General features: G+C 42.0%; 2 protein-coding genes across 3 annotated transcripts in view; one reads left to right on the forward strand and one right to left on the reverse strand.

Moving 5' to 3' along the window:
• The window catches only part of BIVM (basic, immunoglobulin-like variable motif containing), a 32,362-nt gene extending 19,696 nt beyond the window's left edge, over positions 1 to 12,666 (reverse strand). Inside the window, exons 1-2 of one of the 2 annotated variants that reach the window (XM_007461515.1) lie at positions 12,566 to 12,666; positions 9,107 to 9,707 (exon numbers count right to left, since the gene is read on the reverse strand). In XM_007461515.1, the coding sequence (XP_007461577.1) occupies positions 9,107 to 9,584 (478 nt within the window). In that variant the 5' untranslated portion in view covers positions 9,585 to 9,707; positions 12,566 to 12,666. Of the gene's footprint in view, positions 1 to 9,106; positions 9,708 to 12,565 lie in introns of those variants that run through there. The other variant, XM_007461514.1, reaches the window with a different exon arrangement.
• Positions 12,667 to 13,037: 371 nt separating this feature from the next.
• Positions 13,038 to 16,574, forward strand: part of POGLUT2 (protein O-glucosyltransferase 2) — an 11,365-nt gene continuing 7,828 nt past the window's right edge. Inside the window, exons 1-2 of the mRNA XM_007461517.1 lie at positions 13,038 to 13,591; positions 14,824 to 15,029. Coding sequence (XP_007461579.1) covers positions 13,410 to 13,591; positions 14,824 to 15,029 — 388 coding nt within the window. The 5' untranslated portion in view covers positions 13,038 to 13,409. The remainder of the gene's footprint in view (positions 13,592 to 14,823; positions 15,030 to 16,574) is intronic.

Consider the following 16,574-nt stretch of genomic DNA (forward strand, 5'->3'; position numbering starts at 1 on the left):
TTTAAAATAAGGACTATCAGAAGAGACAAAGAAGGACACTACATAATGATTAAGGGATCGATCCAAGAAGAAGATATAACAATTGTAAATATTTATGCACCCAACATAGGAGCACCTCAATACATAAGGCAAAAACTAGCAGCCATAAAAGGGGAAATCGACAGTAACACATTCATAGTAGGGGACTTCAACACCCCACTTTCACCAATGGACAGATCATCCAAAATGAAAATAAATAAGGAAACACAAGCTTTAAATGATACATTAAACAGGATGGACTTAATTGATATTTATAGGACACTCCATCCAAAAACAACAGAATACACATTTTTCTCAAGTGCTCATGGAACATTCTCCAGGATAGATCATATCTTGGGTCACAAATCAAGCCTTGGTAAATTTAAGAAAATTGAAATTATATCAAGTATCTTTTCCGACCACAACGCCATGAGATTAGATATCAATTATAGGAAAAGAGCAGTAAAAAATACAAACACATGGAGGCTAAACAATACACTACTTAGTAACGAAGTGATCACTGAAGAAATCAAAGAGGAAATTAAAAAATACCTAGAAACAAATGACAATGGAGATACAACGACCCAAAACCTATGGGATGCAGCAAAAGCAGTTCTAAGAGGGAAGTTTATAGCAATACAAGCCCACCTTAAGAAGCAGGAAACATCTCGAATAAACAACCTAACCTTGCACCTCAAGCAATTAGAGAAAGAAGAACAAAAAAACCCCAGAGTTAGCAGAAGGAAAGAAATCATAAAAATCAGATCAGAAATAAATGAAAAAGAAATGAAGGAAACAATAGCAAAGATCAATAAAACTAAAAGCTGGTTCTTTGAGAAGATTAACAAAATTGATAAACCATTAGCCAGACTCATCAAGAAAATAAGGGAGAAGACTCAAATCAATAGAATCAGAAATGAAAAAGGAGAAGTAACAACTGACACTGCAGAAATACAAAAAATCATGAGGGATTACTACAAGCAACTCTATGCCAATAAAATGGACAATCTGGAAGAAATGGACAAATTCTTAGAAATGCACAAACTGCCAAGACTGAATCAGGAAGAAATAGAAAATATGAACAGACCAATCACAAACACTGAAATTGAAACTGTGATTAAAAATCTTCCAACAAACAAAAGCCCAGGACCAGATGGCTTCACAGGCGAATTCTATCAAACATTTAGAGAAGAGCTAACACCTATTCTTCTCAAACTCTTCCAAAATATAGCAGAGGGAGGAACACTCCCAAACTCATTCTACGAGGCCACCATCACCTTGATACCAAAACCAGACAAGGATGTCACAAAGAAAGAAAACTACAGGCCAATATCACTGATGAACATAGATGCAAAAATCCTCAACAAAATACTAGCAAACAGAATCCAACAGCACATTAAAAGGATCATACACCATGATCAAGTGGGGTTTATTCCAGGAATGCAAGGATTCTTCAATATACGCAAATCTATCAATGTGATTAACCATATTAACAAATTGAAGGAGAAAAACCATATGATCATCTCAATAGATGCAGAGAAAGCTTTTGACAAAATTCAACACCCATTTATGATAAAAACCCTGCAGAAAGTAGGTGTAGAGGGAACTTTCCTCAATATAATAAAGGCCGTATATGACAAGCCCACAGCCAACATCATCCTCAATGGCGAAAAACTGAAAGCATTTCCACTAAGGTCAGGAACAAGACAAGGTTGCCCACTCTCACCACTCTTATTCAACATAGTTTTGGAAGTTTTAGCCACAGCAATCAGAGAAGAAAAGGAAATAAAAGGAATCCAAATCGGAAAAGAAGAAGTAAAGCTGTCACTGTTTGCAGATGACATGATACTATACATAGAGAATCCTAAAGATGCTACCAGAAAACTACTAGAGCTAATCAATGAATTTGGTAAAGTAGCAGGATACAAAATTAATGCACAGAAATCTCTGGCATTCCTATATACTAATGATGAAAAATCTGAAAGTGAAATCAAGAAAACACTCCCATTTACCATTGCAACAAAAAGAATAAAATATCTAGGAATAAACCTACCTAAGGAGACAAAAGACCTGTATGCAGAAAATTATAAGACACTGATGAAAGAAATTAAAGATGATACAAACAGATGGAGAGATATACCATGTTCTTGGATTGGAAGAATCAACATTGTGAAAATGACTCTACTTCCCAAAGCAATCTATAGATTCAATGCAATCCCTATCAAACTACCACTGGCATTTTTCACAGAACTAGAACAAAAAATTTCACAATTTGTATGGAAACACAAAAGACCCCGAATAGCCAAAGCAATCTTGAGAACAAAAAATGGAGCTGGAGGAATCAGGCTGCCTGACTTCAGACTATACTACAAAGCTACAGTAATCAAGACAGTATGGTACTGGCACAAAAACAGAAAGATAGATCAATGGAATAGGATAGAAAGCCCAGAGATAAACCCATGCACATATGGTCACCTTATCTTTGATAAAGGTGGCAGGAATATACAGTGGAGAAAGGACAGCCTCTTCAATAAGTGGTGCTGGGAAAATTGGATAGGTACATGTAAAAGTATGAGATTAGATCACTCCCTAACACCATACACAAAAATAAGCTCAAAATGGATTAAAGACCTAAATGTAAGGCCAGAAACTATCAAACTCTTAGAGGAAAACATAGGCAGAACACTCTATGACATAAATCACAGCAAGATCCTTCTTGACCCATCTCCTAGAGTAATGGAGATAAAAACAAAAATAAACAAATGGGACCTAATGAAACTTCAAAGCTTTTGCACAGCAAAGGAAACCATAAACAAGACCAAAAGACAGCCCTCAGAATGGGAGAAAATATTTGCAAATGAATCAACTGACAAAGGATTAATCTCTAAAATTTACAGGCAGCTCATGCAGCTCAATAACAAAAAAATAAACAACCCAATCCAAAAATGGGCAGAAGACCTAAATAGACATTTCTCCAAAGAAGATATACAGACTGCCAACAAACACATGAAAGAATGCTCAACATCATTAATCATTAGAGAAATGCAAATCAAAACTACAATGAGATATCATCTCACACCAGTCAGAATGGCCATCATCAAAAAATCTAGAAACAATAAATGCTGGAGAGGGTGTGGAGAAAAGGGAACACTCTTGCACTGCTGGTGGGAATGTGAATTGGTTCAGCCACTATGGAGAACAGTATGGAGGTTCCTTAAAAAACTACAAATAGAACTACCATATGACCCAGCAATCCCACTACTAGGTATATACCCTGAGGAAACCAGAATTCAGAAAGAGTCATGTACCAAAATGTTCATTGCAGCTCTATTTACAATAGCCCGGAGATGGAAACAACCTAAGTGCCCGCCGTCGGATGAATGGATAAAGAAGATGTGGCACATATATACAATGGAATATTACTCAGCCATAAAAAGAAACGAAATTGAGCTATTTGTAATGAGGTGGATAGATCTAGAGTCTGTCATACGGAGTGAAGTAAGTCAGAAAGAGAAGGACAAATACCGTATGCTAACACATATATATGGAATTTAAGAAAAAAAAATGTTATGAAGAACCTAGGGGTAAAACAGGAATAAAGACAGAGACCTACTGGAGAACAGACTTGAGGATATGGGGAGGGGGAAGGGTGAGGTGTGTTAGGGCGAGAGAGAGACATGGACATATATATACTAACAAACGTAAGGTAGATAGCCAGTGGGAAGCAGCCGCATGGCACAGGGAAACCGGCTCGGTTCTTTGTGGCTGTCTGGAGGGGGGGGATAGGGAGGGTGGGAGGGAGGGAGACAAAGAGGGAAGAGATATGGGAACATATATATATGTATAACTGACTCACTCTGTTATAAAGCAGAAACTAACACACCATTGTAAAGCAATTATACCCCAATAAAGATGTTAAAAAAAAAAAAAACATTTCAGATAGCTACATGCACTTTAAAATCTCTCACACATATCATATTGTAAACAAAATTAATCTGTTACAAAAATTAAAAGCTAATATTTCATTTTTATGAGTTAGTCATAAATTATAAAACATAGATTATATAGATATATGGCTAGAAAACAAACATGGAAAAGGATCCATTTTATTCATTCTACAATGAAACAATTTAGCGCCCAAAACCAGCTGGAACCAACAAGGACTTACTGTATAGCACATGGAACTATATTTATTATTTTGTAATAACCTATTAAGGGAAAAGAATCTGAAAAAAAGTATATATATATATATACACACATATGCATAACTGAATCACTGTGCTGTATGCCTGAAACTAGCATGACATAGTAAATCAACTATACTCCAACTTTTAAAAATACGTTAAAAAAAAAACCCAGCTGGACCTCAGAAACTGTTGTTACACAGGGAATTTCTCTAATTTTTGTAAAATGGCGTAATATTGAACACTAGAAAAATCAAGAAACAAAGACATTTTCCCCCTGCCCTTTAGTTATTCTTCATAAGTCTTCACAGAAACGCAAATTTTATCCCAGAGCTGAACAACCCCTGGCAAACATGAGCAAAATCTCATTCTGACAAATTTCTTTCACTAATAAAATAAATCTTAGTGAGTGAGAAGATGGAAAATCTACTTTCCACCATTTCTTGAGATGTCTTCACTGTCCAATAATGACTTAATTCCCTAAGGAGTTTTCCAGCCACTTAGATTTTTAGTGGCTAATGAAGCATGGTAACCTGTGACCTCAGCAGCTCATAGGGTCATCTGTACCCACCTACAGTCCTCAAAGACTCACCTGAGCCTGCCCTCTGTTCTCTCCTAGCTTACTCCCATGAACCCTGGGATAAAAAAAAAGTATATATGGTCTATATGAACATCCTTCATGACATCCCCACACTGCCGAAGAGAGAGCTGGTCCCACAGGCAAAATTCCAGTCAATCTGAGGAAGGAAGCTCTGTCAAAGTGGAAGCCACATTTGAGAGCGGAGCATAAAAGAGCAATGCCTGAACATTTCTATCTCCCCATCACGTCAACTCCAGTAACCACTGTCCACTGCCCCTTGTTATTGCCATATTCCTTCTTCCATCCCTCACCCTGCTCACAACATACCCATTTAGCTCCCAAACCAAAAATACACACACACACACACACACACACACACACACACACACACACACACACACATATCCACCAGACTGGCTTTTAGAGAAAGGTACCAGGATAGCAAATAAAAATAGAATACTCACCATCTTTTTGACTTAAATAACCACAGGACAGAGTTCCAGGCAATTACCGTCATTAGAACGTGAGGTTGGGGGGATCCCAGAAATAAGAGGGCCAGAGAAGGGAAGAAGCCAAATTTGACCCAAATCTTAGGCTGACCCTTGAACTGTGCATGCACAGAGCAGAGCCCAAACAGTACAGCTAAGGCTAAAAGAATTGAACTGAGATTTGAGATGTCCTCAGAGGACAGAATTTGCAGCTTTAGTCCAACCAAATTAATTGCTGCTAAAATTTTAAAAACAAACAAACAAATAAAACACTCTTTGGGGGACTATATCAGAATCCAAAATCACCATAACATTTCCACCATCCTGAATACAATCCAAAAGTACTGAACACGTGAGAAAACTGAAATATGTGACACATTCTCAAGAAAAAAGATAAGACCAACTCTGACATGACCAGCAGGTTAAGATTTTAAAGTGCATATTATAACTATGCTCTATGAGATGGACAAGGTGCTCTAGCAATGAATGAAAAGATAGCAAACCCAAGAAACTATTTTTTAAATGTAAATTCTAGAACTAAAGTAAACAATATCTGAAATAAACGATTCACTGAATATACTTGACAGCTATCTTTCAGAGACAAACTTTAAATATAAAAAGACACGGGTTGAAAATAAACGGACAGCGCTTCCCTGGTGGCGCAGGGGTTAAGAATCCTCCTGCCAATGCAGGGGACACGGGTTCAAGCCCTGGTCCGGGAAGATCCCACATGCCACGGAGCAGCTAGGCCCGTGAGCCACAACTACGGAGCCTGCACTCTAGAACCCGCGAGTCACAACTACTGAGCCCACAAGCCACAGCTACTTAAGCCCACGTGCCTAGAGCCCGTGCTCCACAAGAGAAGCCACCGCAATGAGAAGCCCGCGCACCGCAACGAAGAGTAGCCCCCGCTCACCGCAACTAGAGAAAGCCCACGCGCAGCAACGAAGACCCAACACAGCCGAAAATAATAAATAAATTAAATAAATAAATTTTTAAAAAAGAAAATAAACAGACAGAAAAAGACCATGCAAACATTAGTCAAAAGAAAGCTGGAATAGCTATATTAATATCAAACAAAGTAGCTTTCAGAAGAAGAAATATTGCCAGGAATAATGTGGGATGTTTCATAATGAGAAAAGGATTAATTCAAGAAGAAATAAAAATCATAAATGTGTGTGCACCTTATAACAAGGCTTCAGATTACATGAAACAAAAATCAACACAATTAGATGGAGAAAAGACAGCTCCACAATCATAGTTGGAGACTTTTAACACCCCATTTTCAGCGATTGTTAGAACAAGACAAAAATTAAGTAGCAACATAGAAAATATGAGCAACATTTTCAAACACTTTGATCCAGTAAATATCTTCAGAACACTACACCCCACAACTCCAGAATGCACCTTCTTTTCAGGTGTACGGGGAACATCCAGCAACAGAGACCATATGCTGCCTCGGGAAACAAGTCTCAGTACATTTAAGAAGACTGTGAGCTTAGCACAGGGAGCTATACCCAATACTTTGTAATAACCTATAAGGGAAAAGAATCTGAAAAAGAATATATATATATATATATATATATATTCAGATTTTATATATATATATATATATATATATATCTGAATCACTGTGCTGTACACCTGAAACTAACACCACATTGTAAATTAACTATACTTCAATTAAAAAATAAAAAAAGACTGAGGTCATATGTCCTCTGGAACTAAATTAGAAATCAGTACTTAGAAAAACCCTAAATACCTGGAGATAACATAGCATACTTCTAAACAATCATGTATCAAAGAAGAAATAACAAAGGAAATTAGAAAACACTTCAAATTAAATGACAATAAAAATAAAGTGTATTAAAATTTGTGGACTGCAGCTAAAACAGTACTGAGTGAGCAATTTAGAGCATTAAATACTTCGGTAGAAAAGTCTTGAATCAAGAGGTTAGAAAATGAAGAACAAATAAACCCAAAGTAAGTAGGAGGAATGAAATAATAAAGATCATAAATCAATGAAATAGAAAACAGACAATTCAGAAAATTAGCAAGCTAAAGCTGATTGTTTGCAAAAGACAAACAAAACTGATAAACTGCCCAGCTAGGAAAAAAAGAACATAAACTACCAGCATCAGGTATGAAAAAGGAGTTATCACTAAAGACCCTACAGGTGTTAGAGGGAGAAAACAGACTGTTAGAAACAACTTTACGTCAACACCTTGATAACGTAGATGAAACAGACAAACTAAACTTTGGCAGAATTGATGGGAATCAAGACAACTCCATAATCATAATTGGAGATTTTTAATACCCCTCTGAAAACCCCTCAAAAACCAGGAAGAGAGAACACTTCCAAACATGTCTTAGGAGACCTGCACAGACATTATGAAAAAAGAATTATAGACTGATCACCCACAAATAGAGACACAAAGTGAAATCCCCGGACACCGCGAGAATTACAAATTTACATAATATTCTGTAAAACAAGTTGATTTTGCAAATGAATGAGTAGACAGAGGTTTTACAAAACGATCAGAGAAGCCTAGAAGTAAAGTACAAACCTGACTTCTGCCTCTTTCTAGCTGTGCAGCTGTGCCCAAGCAATGTATCCCCTCTATGCCTCCATTTCTTCACCCATAAAATGAAGACAACAGTACCTACCTCACAAAATTCCTGTCTTACTGTGAGTTCAAAAGAAAAAAGTGAAGAGCATTAGTATCTGCTCCAGAACCACCACACTGTAATTGTGAAGGTTGTACACTGCACCCTCTTAAACTGGGTAGTGCACAACCTACTCAGTGGTACCTGGAGACCCTGCTGAGTGTTCAAAATTTTTTAACAACAGAAAAGCCAAAATGTTATGTAGTAAAAAAGAAAACTATGGGCTTCCCTGGTGGCGCAGTGGTTGAGAGTCTGCCTGCCGATGCAGGAGCCGCGGGGTCGTGCCCCGGTCCGAGAGGATCCCAAATGCCGCCGGAGAGGCTGGGCCCGTGAGCCATGGCTGCTGAGCTTGCGCGTCCGGAGCCTGTGCTCTGCAGTGGGAGAGGCCACGGCGGTGAGAGGCCCGCGTACCACAAAAAAAAAAAAAGAAAACTAGATATTTTTTCAATTTTATTTATTTATTTATTTTGGCTGCGTTGGGTCTTCATTGCTGCGCAGGGGCTTTCTCTAGTTGCCGAGAGCAGGGGCTACTCTAGGTTGCGGTGCACGGGCTTCTCATTGCTGTGGCTTCTCTTGTTGTGGAGCACAAGCTCTAGGCACGCGGGCTTCAGTAGTTGTGGCACGTGGGCTCAGTAGTTGTGGCTCATGGGCTCTAGAGCGCAGGCTCAGTAGCTGTGGCGCACGGGCTTAGTTGCACCGCAGCATGTGGGATCTTCCCGGACCAGGGCTCAAACCCATGTCCCTTGCATTGGCAGGCGGATTCTTAACCACTGCGCCACCAGGGAAGCCCCAAAATTAGCTATTTAATTGAGAAATATGATTCATGTCACTGCAAAGCCATGAAGTAGTATGTTATTCTAGCCGCATCATTAACCATTACTAAACTACTGAGTACTTAACTACAATACTTGTGCTTTACAGCACTCTTAGATTTGTTCAAAGCTCTCAAAATGCAAAGGTTATGTTTGAAGTTTCCAGTGGCAACACATTAGTGAACTAAATGTCCTAGGCCCAAGGTTATGTTTTTAACTATATCGACAAACAACATGAGAGCAATGTGCCTTGTCTGGTATCATAAAAAGAAAATCTGTTTGAAGGCGAGTTTAAACAAGATATATTGCTTGTCTTCTCCTTATTTTCACGTGAGAACATCATGGCTCCTTCCTTACCTGATTTGTGTTTCAAATTCGTGGTCACTCCATCAAATTCAGATTTGTCAATTTCCCACGCAAGAGGTAGCTTGCCCAGGCTGTTGGATAAGTTTTCCAAGCTATTTTCTTCATTGTAGATGATTTCCGATGTACTGGTCGGGATGCCAATGTATCTTGAGGAATTATTTCCAGCAGATAAAGAGGTACTATTGGGGAGGCAAGAAGAGCGGGTTGGATTTGGAGTTTTGCAGATTGAGGTCGCCTGGTTGAGAAAGGCATAGTCTGAACAGATGGCATAAATTTTCTCCCGAGTGTGGGTCACTGGACAGCTCCATGGATAATGACCATCTCCTTTGGGACCCAAGGGTTCTCCCGAGGCACGAGTGCAGAAAGGTTGTACGGCACCTTGTAGATTCTCTTCAGGAGACCGTCTCTCAGATTTGCACTCACCATTTCCAGAATCATTTGTCCTTTCTGCTTCTGCAACGTTAGGCATTGAATGCAACTATAAAAGTTCTGTTATGAGGAAGAGGTTGCAACTCTTTCTATTTCTTGAAAAACAGCTGTGACAATTGTTTACAGCATTCTACAACAACGTGAGCGCTGCACAAATGGGCTCCTAAGAAAAGAGGGAAGAGAAAGAAAGATCAACAATCCACTAGACACTACAAAAACACTAAAAAATATTTTAAGTGTTTCATATGCCTTTATTCAATAAATATTTATTTTACAACTACTATATGCTTCAGTCATGATCACTGACCATCTGTCTTGTTAAAAATTATTTTTAAATGATGCTTTAGGATAATAAAAAAGACAAGTAACTCAATTTAATGATGGGAAAAATATCTGAATAGTCATTTCTCCAAAGACGGTGTAGAAATAGTCAAGAAGCACATAAAAAGATGTTTAGCATCAATAGCCATCATGGAAATGCAGACCAAAACCACAATAAGACACCACCTCACATTGACCAGGGTGACTCAAATCAAACAGATTAACAATAAGGATCAAACAGGATGTGGAGAAATTGGAACCCTCATACACGGCTGGTGGAAATGCAAAATGGTCCAGTAACTTTGAAAAACAGGTCCTTAAACATTATACGTAGAGTTACCATATGATCCAGCAATTTCACTCCTAGGAATATATCTAAGAGAAATGAAGACATATGTCCACAAAATGTTCATAGCAGCACTACTCGGAATAGCTAAAAAATGGAAACAACCCAATGTCCATCAACAGATGACTGGATAAATAAGATGTAGTCAGTCTATCCTCCACCTCACTCTCTTCTCCCCATCGACCACCTTTCCTTTCTCTGAATGCTGTCTACTCCTTCCCCACCTTTATTTAGTTAATTCCCATTATCCTTCAGATGTCAGCTCAAATGTCACTTTCTAGGGGGATGATTTCTTTGCTCCTCCAACCAAGCCAGGTCACCCTGTACAGACTCAGTACCTCGTTCACAGGTCTTACCAGGGTGCAATTCTACCTTGTGTGTTAGTGTGTTTACATGATGAATGTCTGTCTCCTGCAAGTCTGGTTTTCCTGAGTACTGTATCCCCAGGGCAATTTGTAGAAGTCTCATCAACAGATATTCTTAAGTCCCTGCACCATGCTGGGTATTACTGTAAGCCGGGGATTTGGAGCCTAGATTCAGGAGGCCACCAGGAGTGGCCTTAGCAATCAAGAGCCGGAGTTCTAGCCAAGGGCACTCTTTTTCTCCTTCCTGGCTCTCATCTGTGAGAACTGAGGTTCCCTAATCCAGTAAACGAGGTAATGCTGTTGGAAGATTTACTAATAAAAGTGATTGCAGGACCTAAGCTCAATGACTTAATGATTTATTCATAAAATCATATCACAAGCAACAGAAGTACTGTTTAACTCTGTGCAAAAGAAATTTTATAAAATGGCCAGCTTTAAATGCACCGCTGGAGTAACGATTTTTAAGTCCCTGGAAGGAACTGCTCTGTAAAATAAACATTTGTAAATCCAATGTTCATGGCCTGGTTTATACTCTCTTTTCCGGTTAGATTCTTAAATCCTTATTTTTAAGCATCAAGTTTGCTTAGAGAACTAAACATCTTAAAAAGTCTCTTCAGTAAAGCCTTCCACGTATGACAACTATTATCTGTATTCTGCACGGAAGGCCGCTGAGACGCAGGGGCAGGTAAGGACTTGCTAAGGAGGACTTACTTATTGACCTATTACTAAGGAGAATAATATTCTTCCGAGGGCCAGACGCACTAAGCTTCAGCAGGTCGGATCTCGGTCCTTCCCCTCCAGACCCTTCCCCACGCACTCCACGCCCCTTCCGCGGTCAGACCTGAGCCCCTTCCCAGGCAGAGGCGCCGGCCTCCGAAGGATACCGGGGGGTCTTCCCGCACTCCGGCCAGCGTCGAGCCCAAGCTCCCGGGCAGGCGAGCTGAGGGCCCTCCGCCCTTCTCTGCGAAGCTCGCGGCGCCTGGAGGCCCCCAGCATGGAGGCGACAATCGCGCAGGCCCGTCCCCGCCGCGCGGAGCCGCTGTGTGCGGAGGCGGCGCGGGCGAAGAGGAGGGAGCGCGACTGCGCCCCCTGCCCGCGCCGCTCGGTGGTCCCGGCGCCTTCGAGGGCCGCGCGCCCCTGCGTCCCCGCAGCGAGGCCTCCGGGCCCCTCCTCCCGCCCGCCGCCCGGCGGGAAGCCGGAGTTCTCGGCGACGGGGAGCAGGCAAAGGCCGGCGGGGTATCAGCCTCCTACCCGCCCGAGGGCTCGGGGACGCTCGCGTGCTCAGGGCGCCCGTGGGAGAATGGGACGCGGGCAGATCACTGCTCCCGGGAGAAGAGGGAGCCCCCGATTCGAGCTTTTGAATGCACTAGTTGATAGCATTTCTAATGACAATTGCCGAAAAGGAAACAGTAAAGAAAACCCCGGCCCAGGCCCGCTTTGGCTGGCGGTTCCACCGGCCCATCAGAGTTTGGGGAGGCAGCTGAAAAGGTCGAGAGAAGGGGGGAAGGGAAGGAGGAGGCTCCCGGTACGATTTCGGAGCTGACCGTGACCCCTCCTGCGACCGTGCTGGCCCCGGGCGGGCGTGCAGGGGCAAGGGGACGGCCGCCGCGCGTTCCGGTCCCGGGCCCTGCCGAGCGTGGCGTGGAGACTGCCACCGGGCGGGAGCCACCGGTATCCCCGCGGCCCCTCCAAATCGGGCTTTGTTCCCGAGAGGACTCGTCCTTTCTCTCCCGGACCCTTCCCGCCACCCTGGGGCCCAGCTCTTCACCCCACTTCTTCCCCGGAGGACGGGTCCTCACGCACTGGCGTCCACTCGTATGGCCACCGGGCACCGGAGAGGCCAGGGCCCCCCGGCGCGCAGGCTGCGTTGGCGACGCAGAGAGCAGGTAGGCTGCGGCAGGCCTGGCCCGCGGCGCTCCAGTGCCCGGCGGAGGGCACAGCGCACAGTCGCCGGCGGCCACCTCGGCCCCTGCCCACAGCCCGATGTACCTCTGGCCTGTCCGGTGGGGTCGGGTCGCTGCGGCTGCAGCGGAGCCCGGACCCGGTCCCGGATCACAGCTTCCAGCGCTCGGCCCGCGACGCGCCTCCGGTTACCCTGGGGCTGGCGTCTCTCGTCCCATCGGAGCGCGCGGGGACAGCGCCCTGACGGCTGTGCCAGGCGACCGATCGTCAGATATCATTGACAACACCTTCCTTTCATCGTGTTTTATACCTGCCCTCTGCACGTGCGGGGGACAGAGTGACAATTTTTTTAAAAATCTTAGCTGTGCCTCCAGGCCCACGTGCCCCTCTACTGGGCAGCTACTATTTATTTGTCCCCTGAAAGCGTTGACGGCAAAGTAAATAAGTGAGAGATGGTAAAACCTGGCGGGATTTCCGCTAGTCCTGTCGCGAACTACACGTCCCAGGAAGCCCTGGCGCCGGGACGCGTGTCCACTGCGCCATCCACTTGGAGGAGGCCTTACTCAGTCCGGGCGGACGCGCGGGCCAATCCCCTCGCCGTGCACCTTGGGCTGGAACCTGAGACGCGTTCGCCCTCAATGATGCTCCAGTTACAGAAGCAACGCAAGTTTGTCATTATCCCGAGGAAGAGGAGCGGCGTGGTCCTTGCGCGTTTCAGCAGAACTACTGGCACCTTTCAGGTGGACAAGCCAGCGCCCCGGTTGTGACCTTTCCGGGGAGACACACGCGCCTGCCAAGCACAGCAAAGGACCCCACTTGGAGCCGCGTCTGCTGCTGCGATCGGCCGACGTGCCCCTGCCGGAGCCGCGGCTGGTTCCGTCCACCTCTTCCACTTCGTTTATCTGTGGATCATTTTGAGTCCATCTTGTAAATGTTTAGCACTTTGCTGCTTTACTGCTTCTTTCTGGGGACAGTTCCAGCACTGGCCGAGACCGGCGGAGAGAGGCGACTGAGCCCGGAGAAGAGCGAAATATGGGGACCCGGGCTCAAAGCAGCTGTGGTCCTTCCCGCGCGCTATTTCTACATCCAGGCGGTGGACATATCAGGAAATAAGTAAGTCGAGCAATGGCTCCCTGACTATTTTGGAATGCAGTTAAAACTTACTGGCTTACCCCTTAAGTTTTGTCCGCCCAAGAACTCGTTTCTGCACAGCAGTTTACAATCCAGGACGTTTGGGTGCTATTCACATCTGGTGGTAACTGTTCCCCCATCCAATCAATTTTTCTCTGTAGCTTTACAAATAATTTCGAATTAGCTCTTCTCCTGGCTATTTTGATAGGGATTTCCCCATGACTGGGGAACAAACTCCTGTACTTTGCGGAAAGTACTCTTTCTAATTATTTTTGCATAAACTGTTATAAGGAATTTAAACCCAGTTGTCAGAAACTGCTTGGTTGCACCTTTCTCTGTTTTCAGGTGGACCTCTGCAGGTAAGCACGTTTTGAAACTCAAAAGAACAATAAAACACTATTTGAAACTTTAGAGTTGAGGGGGAACATATCAAAATATGAATCTTCTATGTTTGTTACAACTTTATTTCGTTCCACTGAATTCAACGGTTAAAAGTATACTTAAAATTTATTTGTAGAATTCACTTACTTCTGAAATGATTGTCTTTTTTTTTAAATTGATGCATGCTGACTGTGTGTATTTTGTAGGCAAGAAAATCTTGGGACTAAGAAGTTTCCCAAAGAAAAGGAGAGTTATAAATTTTGTCACTTGTCTATAAATAGTACGATCGGGGAAACTAAATACCATCTTAATCGTAACAGCCAGAACACTCACTCCAAAAAAAACTTTTGTACAATGTCACTTGGGTGATATACTACCTACTAGCTTTTGCCCGTGGCTGAGCATGATGTATAATACTGATTCTTTAAAAAAATCTTTGAGAGAGATTTTTCAGAAAATCATTATCTTTAGAGGCACCATTTCATCACAAATTTCCAGATGGGCATGAAATAAATAGTAGGTTGATAAGACTATTCTTATATATGAAATGCATGAGTATGTTCTACGTTTACATAAATTAGTAGTCAACATATCTCCTTGCAGTTTTCTAATAAAACTGTTTTATGTTATCTTGGCCATTGTAATCCTCTTCTTTTTTTCCTCTCTGATCCATCCTGTTCATTCTGGTACTAAAAGCATAAGGAAAAGGAAACAAGCATATGTTAAGGGGAGAATGTGGAGGAGAATAGGAAGGTTCACAGGCTAGAGAACATAATCTTTGCACAGTTGTTTCTTAAAATAATCTTTGTATCTCATTGTTCTTCCCATCACAGATTCACATCTTCTCCGGGTGAAAAGGTGTTCCAGATTGAAATCTCAGCCCCAGATGAGCAATTCACTAGAGTGGGCGTCCAGATTTTAGACCGAAAGGATGGGTCCTTCATAGTAAGATACAGAATGTATGCGAGCTACACAAATCTGAAAATAGAAGTCAAATTCCAAGGTCAACATGTGGCCAAGTCTCCATATATTTTAAAAGGTAATTTGGAACATAATTTTAACACAGCAGTATTTGAACACAATAATACATATCATTTGATCAACAAAAACAAGTTAGCATGGTATTTTTTTCACTAAAAGAAAAAAATAGACATTTCCTACTTGAAAGCTAAACTGAGAGTCCTGGTAAAAGAGAGAAATGCACGATTCAAATGGAAATTACAATTTGCTAAAGAGGAGAGAACATATTAATAGAGAATTTGCTCCCTAAAGGCACAACATTAGCAAGAACAATCAAGCTATATATACGGTCATCAATGGCGCTTTCTTAATTAGAGATATATGACTTAAGTAACTGATGAGTGTTATTGACATTTGGTCGGTCACTTCAGGAAGAAAGAGGACTTGATGGGAGAGTGGGGGAATTGACTGTGGGGGTTTTTTTTGTTTTGTTTCAGTGCTATTTTCCAGAGAAATTCTGTTTTCTTATACAGGTTAAGAGTACAACTTTCTTACCCAGAGCCATATCATTCCCTCTCAGCAGAGACAGTACCCTAAAATATTAGAGAAGCAGGGTGTATACAGACACACGAATCTTCCTTGCCTCCCTGCTCCACGAAAGGCAAATATTTTTCTAGAAAGTGCCTCCATTTCTTCCCCACACTCCACCAGGACCACACAGTACCATATAACCTGCTAACCTTAAAAAGATGTCCCATTGTCTACTACTGCCTGGGTCAGGTGACAATCTGAGACTCATAGAAATAAATGACAGTAAAATCTCAATTCAGATTCTATATTATGTTAGTATTATTTCTATAAACATGTAATTAATTCATTATAATATTAATGAAATGGGTGTTTTGAGGATTACTTTGCTTCTTTATATTTTCTTTAAAAAAATATATTATACTAAACATAGTAGGGGTGTTTTATTTATTTGTATTGGTTTTTTTGTTGTTTGCTTTTTTGTTTTTGCCTCGTCTCAAGGCTTGCAGTATCTTAGTTCCCCCACCAGGGATCGAACCTAGGCCCCGGCAGTGGAAGCGTGGAGTCCTAACCACTGAACCGCCAGGGAATGCCCATTTGTATTGTTACTTATGATGATTTATCCATTGAGAAAAGTACCTTAGACACTTTAAGAACTAGTTTGTATAATAGACCATTGAAATATAAATTTCTGTCATTTTGTCTTTCATTAAAACAGGTATACTCCTCTGATATCCTTTTACCAATGTTTGGTTATTCTTAAGTACACAAAACATAAAGAGTAATGCTTTGCCATACAGCAGAGGCTAACACAACATTGTAAAGCAATGATACTCCAATAAAAATGAATTAAAAAAAAAAAGAGTAATGGACTATGGGAACTTCCCTGGTGGTCCAATGGTTAAGACTCTGCAGGAGGCATGGGTTCGATCCCTGGTCAGGGAACTAAGATCCTACAGGCCGCACCACCAAAAACAAAAAAAAAAGAGTAATGGACTATGGTAGCCACTTAGAGCAAAAAGTAGCACCGTTGGCTTTCTTTTGAACTCGTGCCAAGTGGGCCTGTGAAAATATCATAACATCTATCTGTGAAGAG

This window comes from Lipotes vexillifer, unplaced genomic scaffold (assembly GCF_000442215.2).
Source record: "Lipotes vexillifer unplaced genomic scaffold, Lipotes_vexillifer_v1.1 scaffold655, whole genome shotgun sequence".
NCBI classification, from domain to species: Eukaryota; Metazoa; Chordata; class Mammalia; order Artiodactyla; family Lipotidae; genus Lipotes; species Lipotes vexillifer.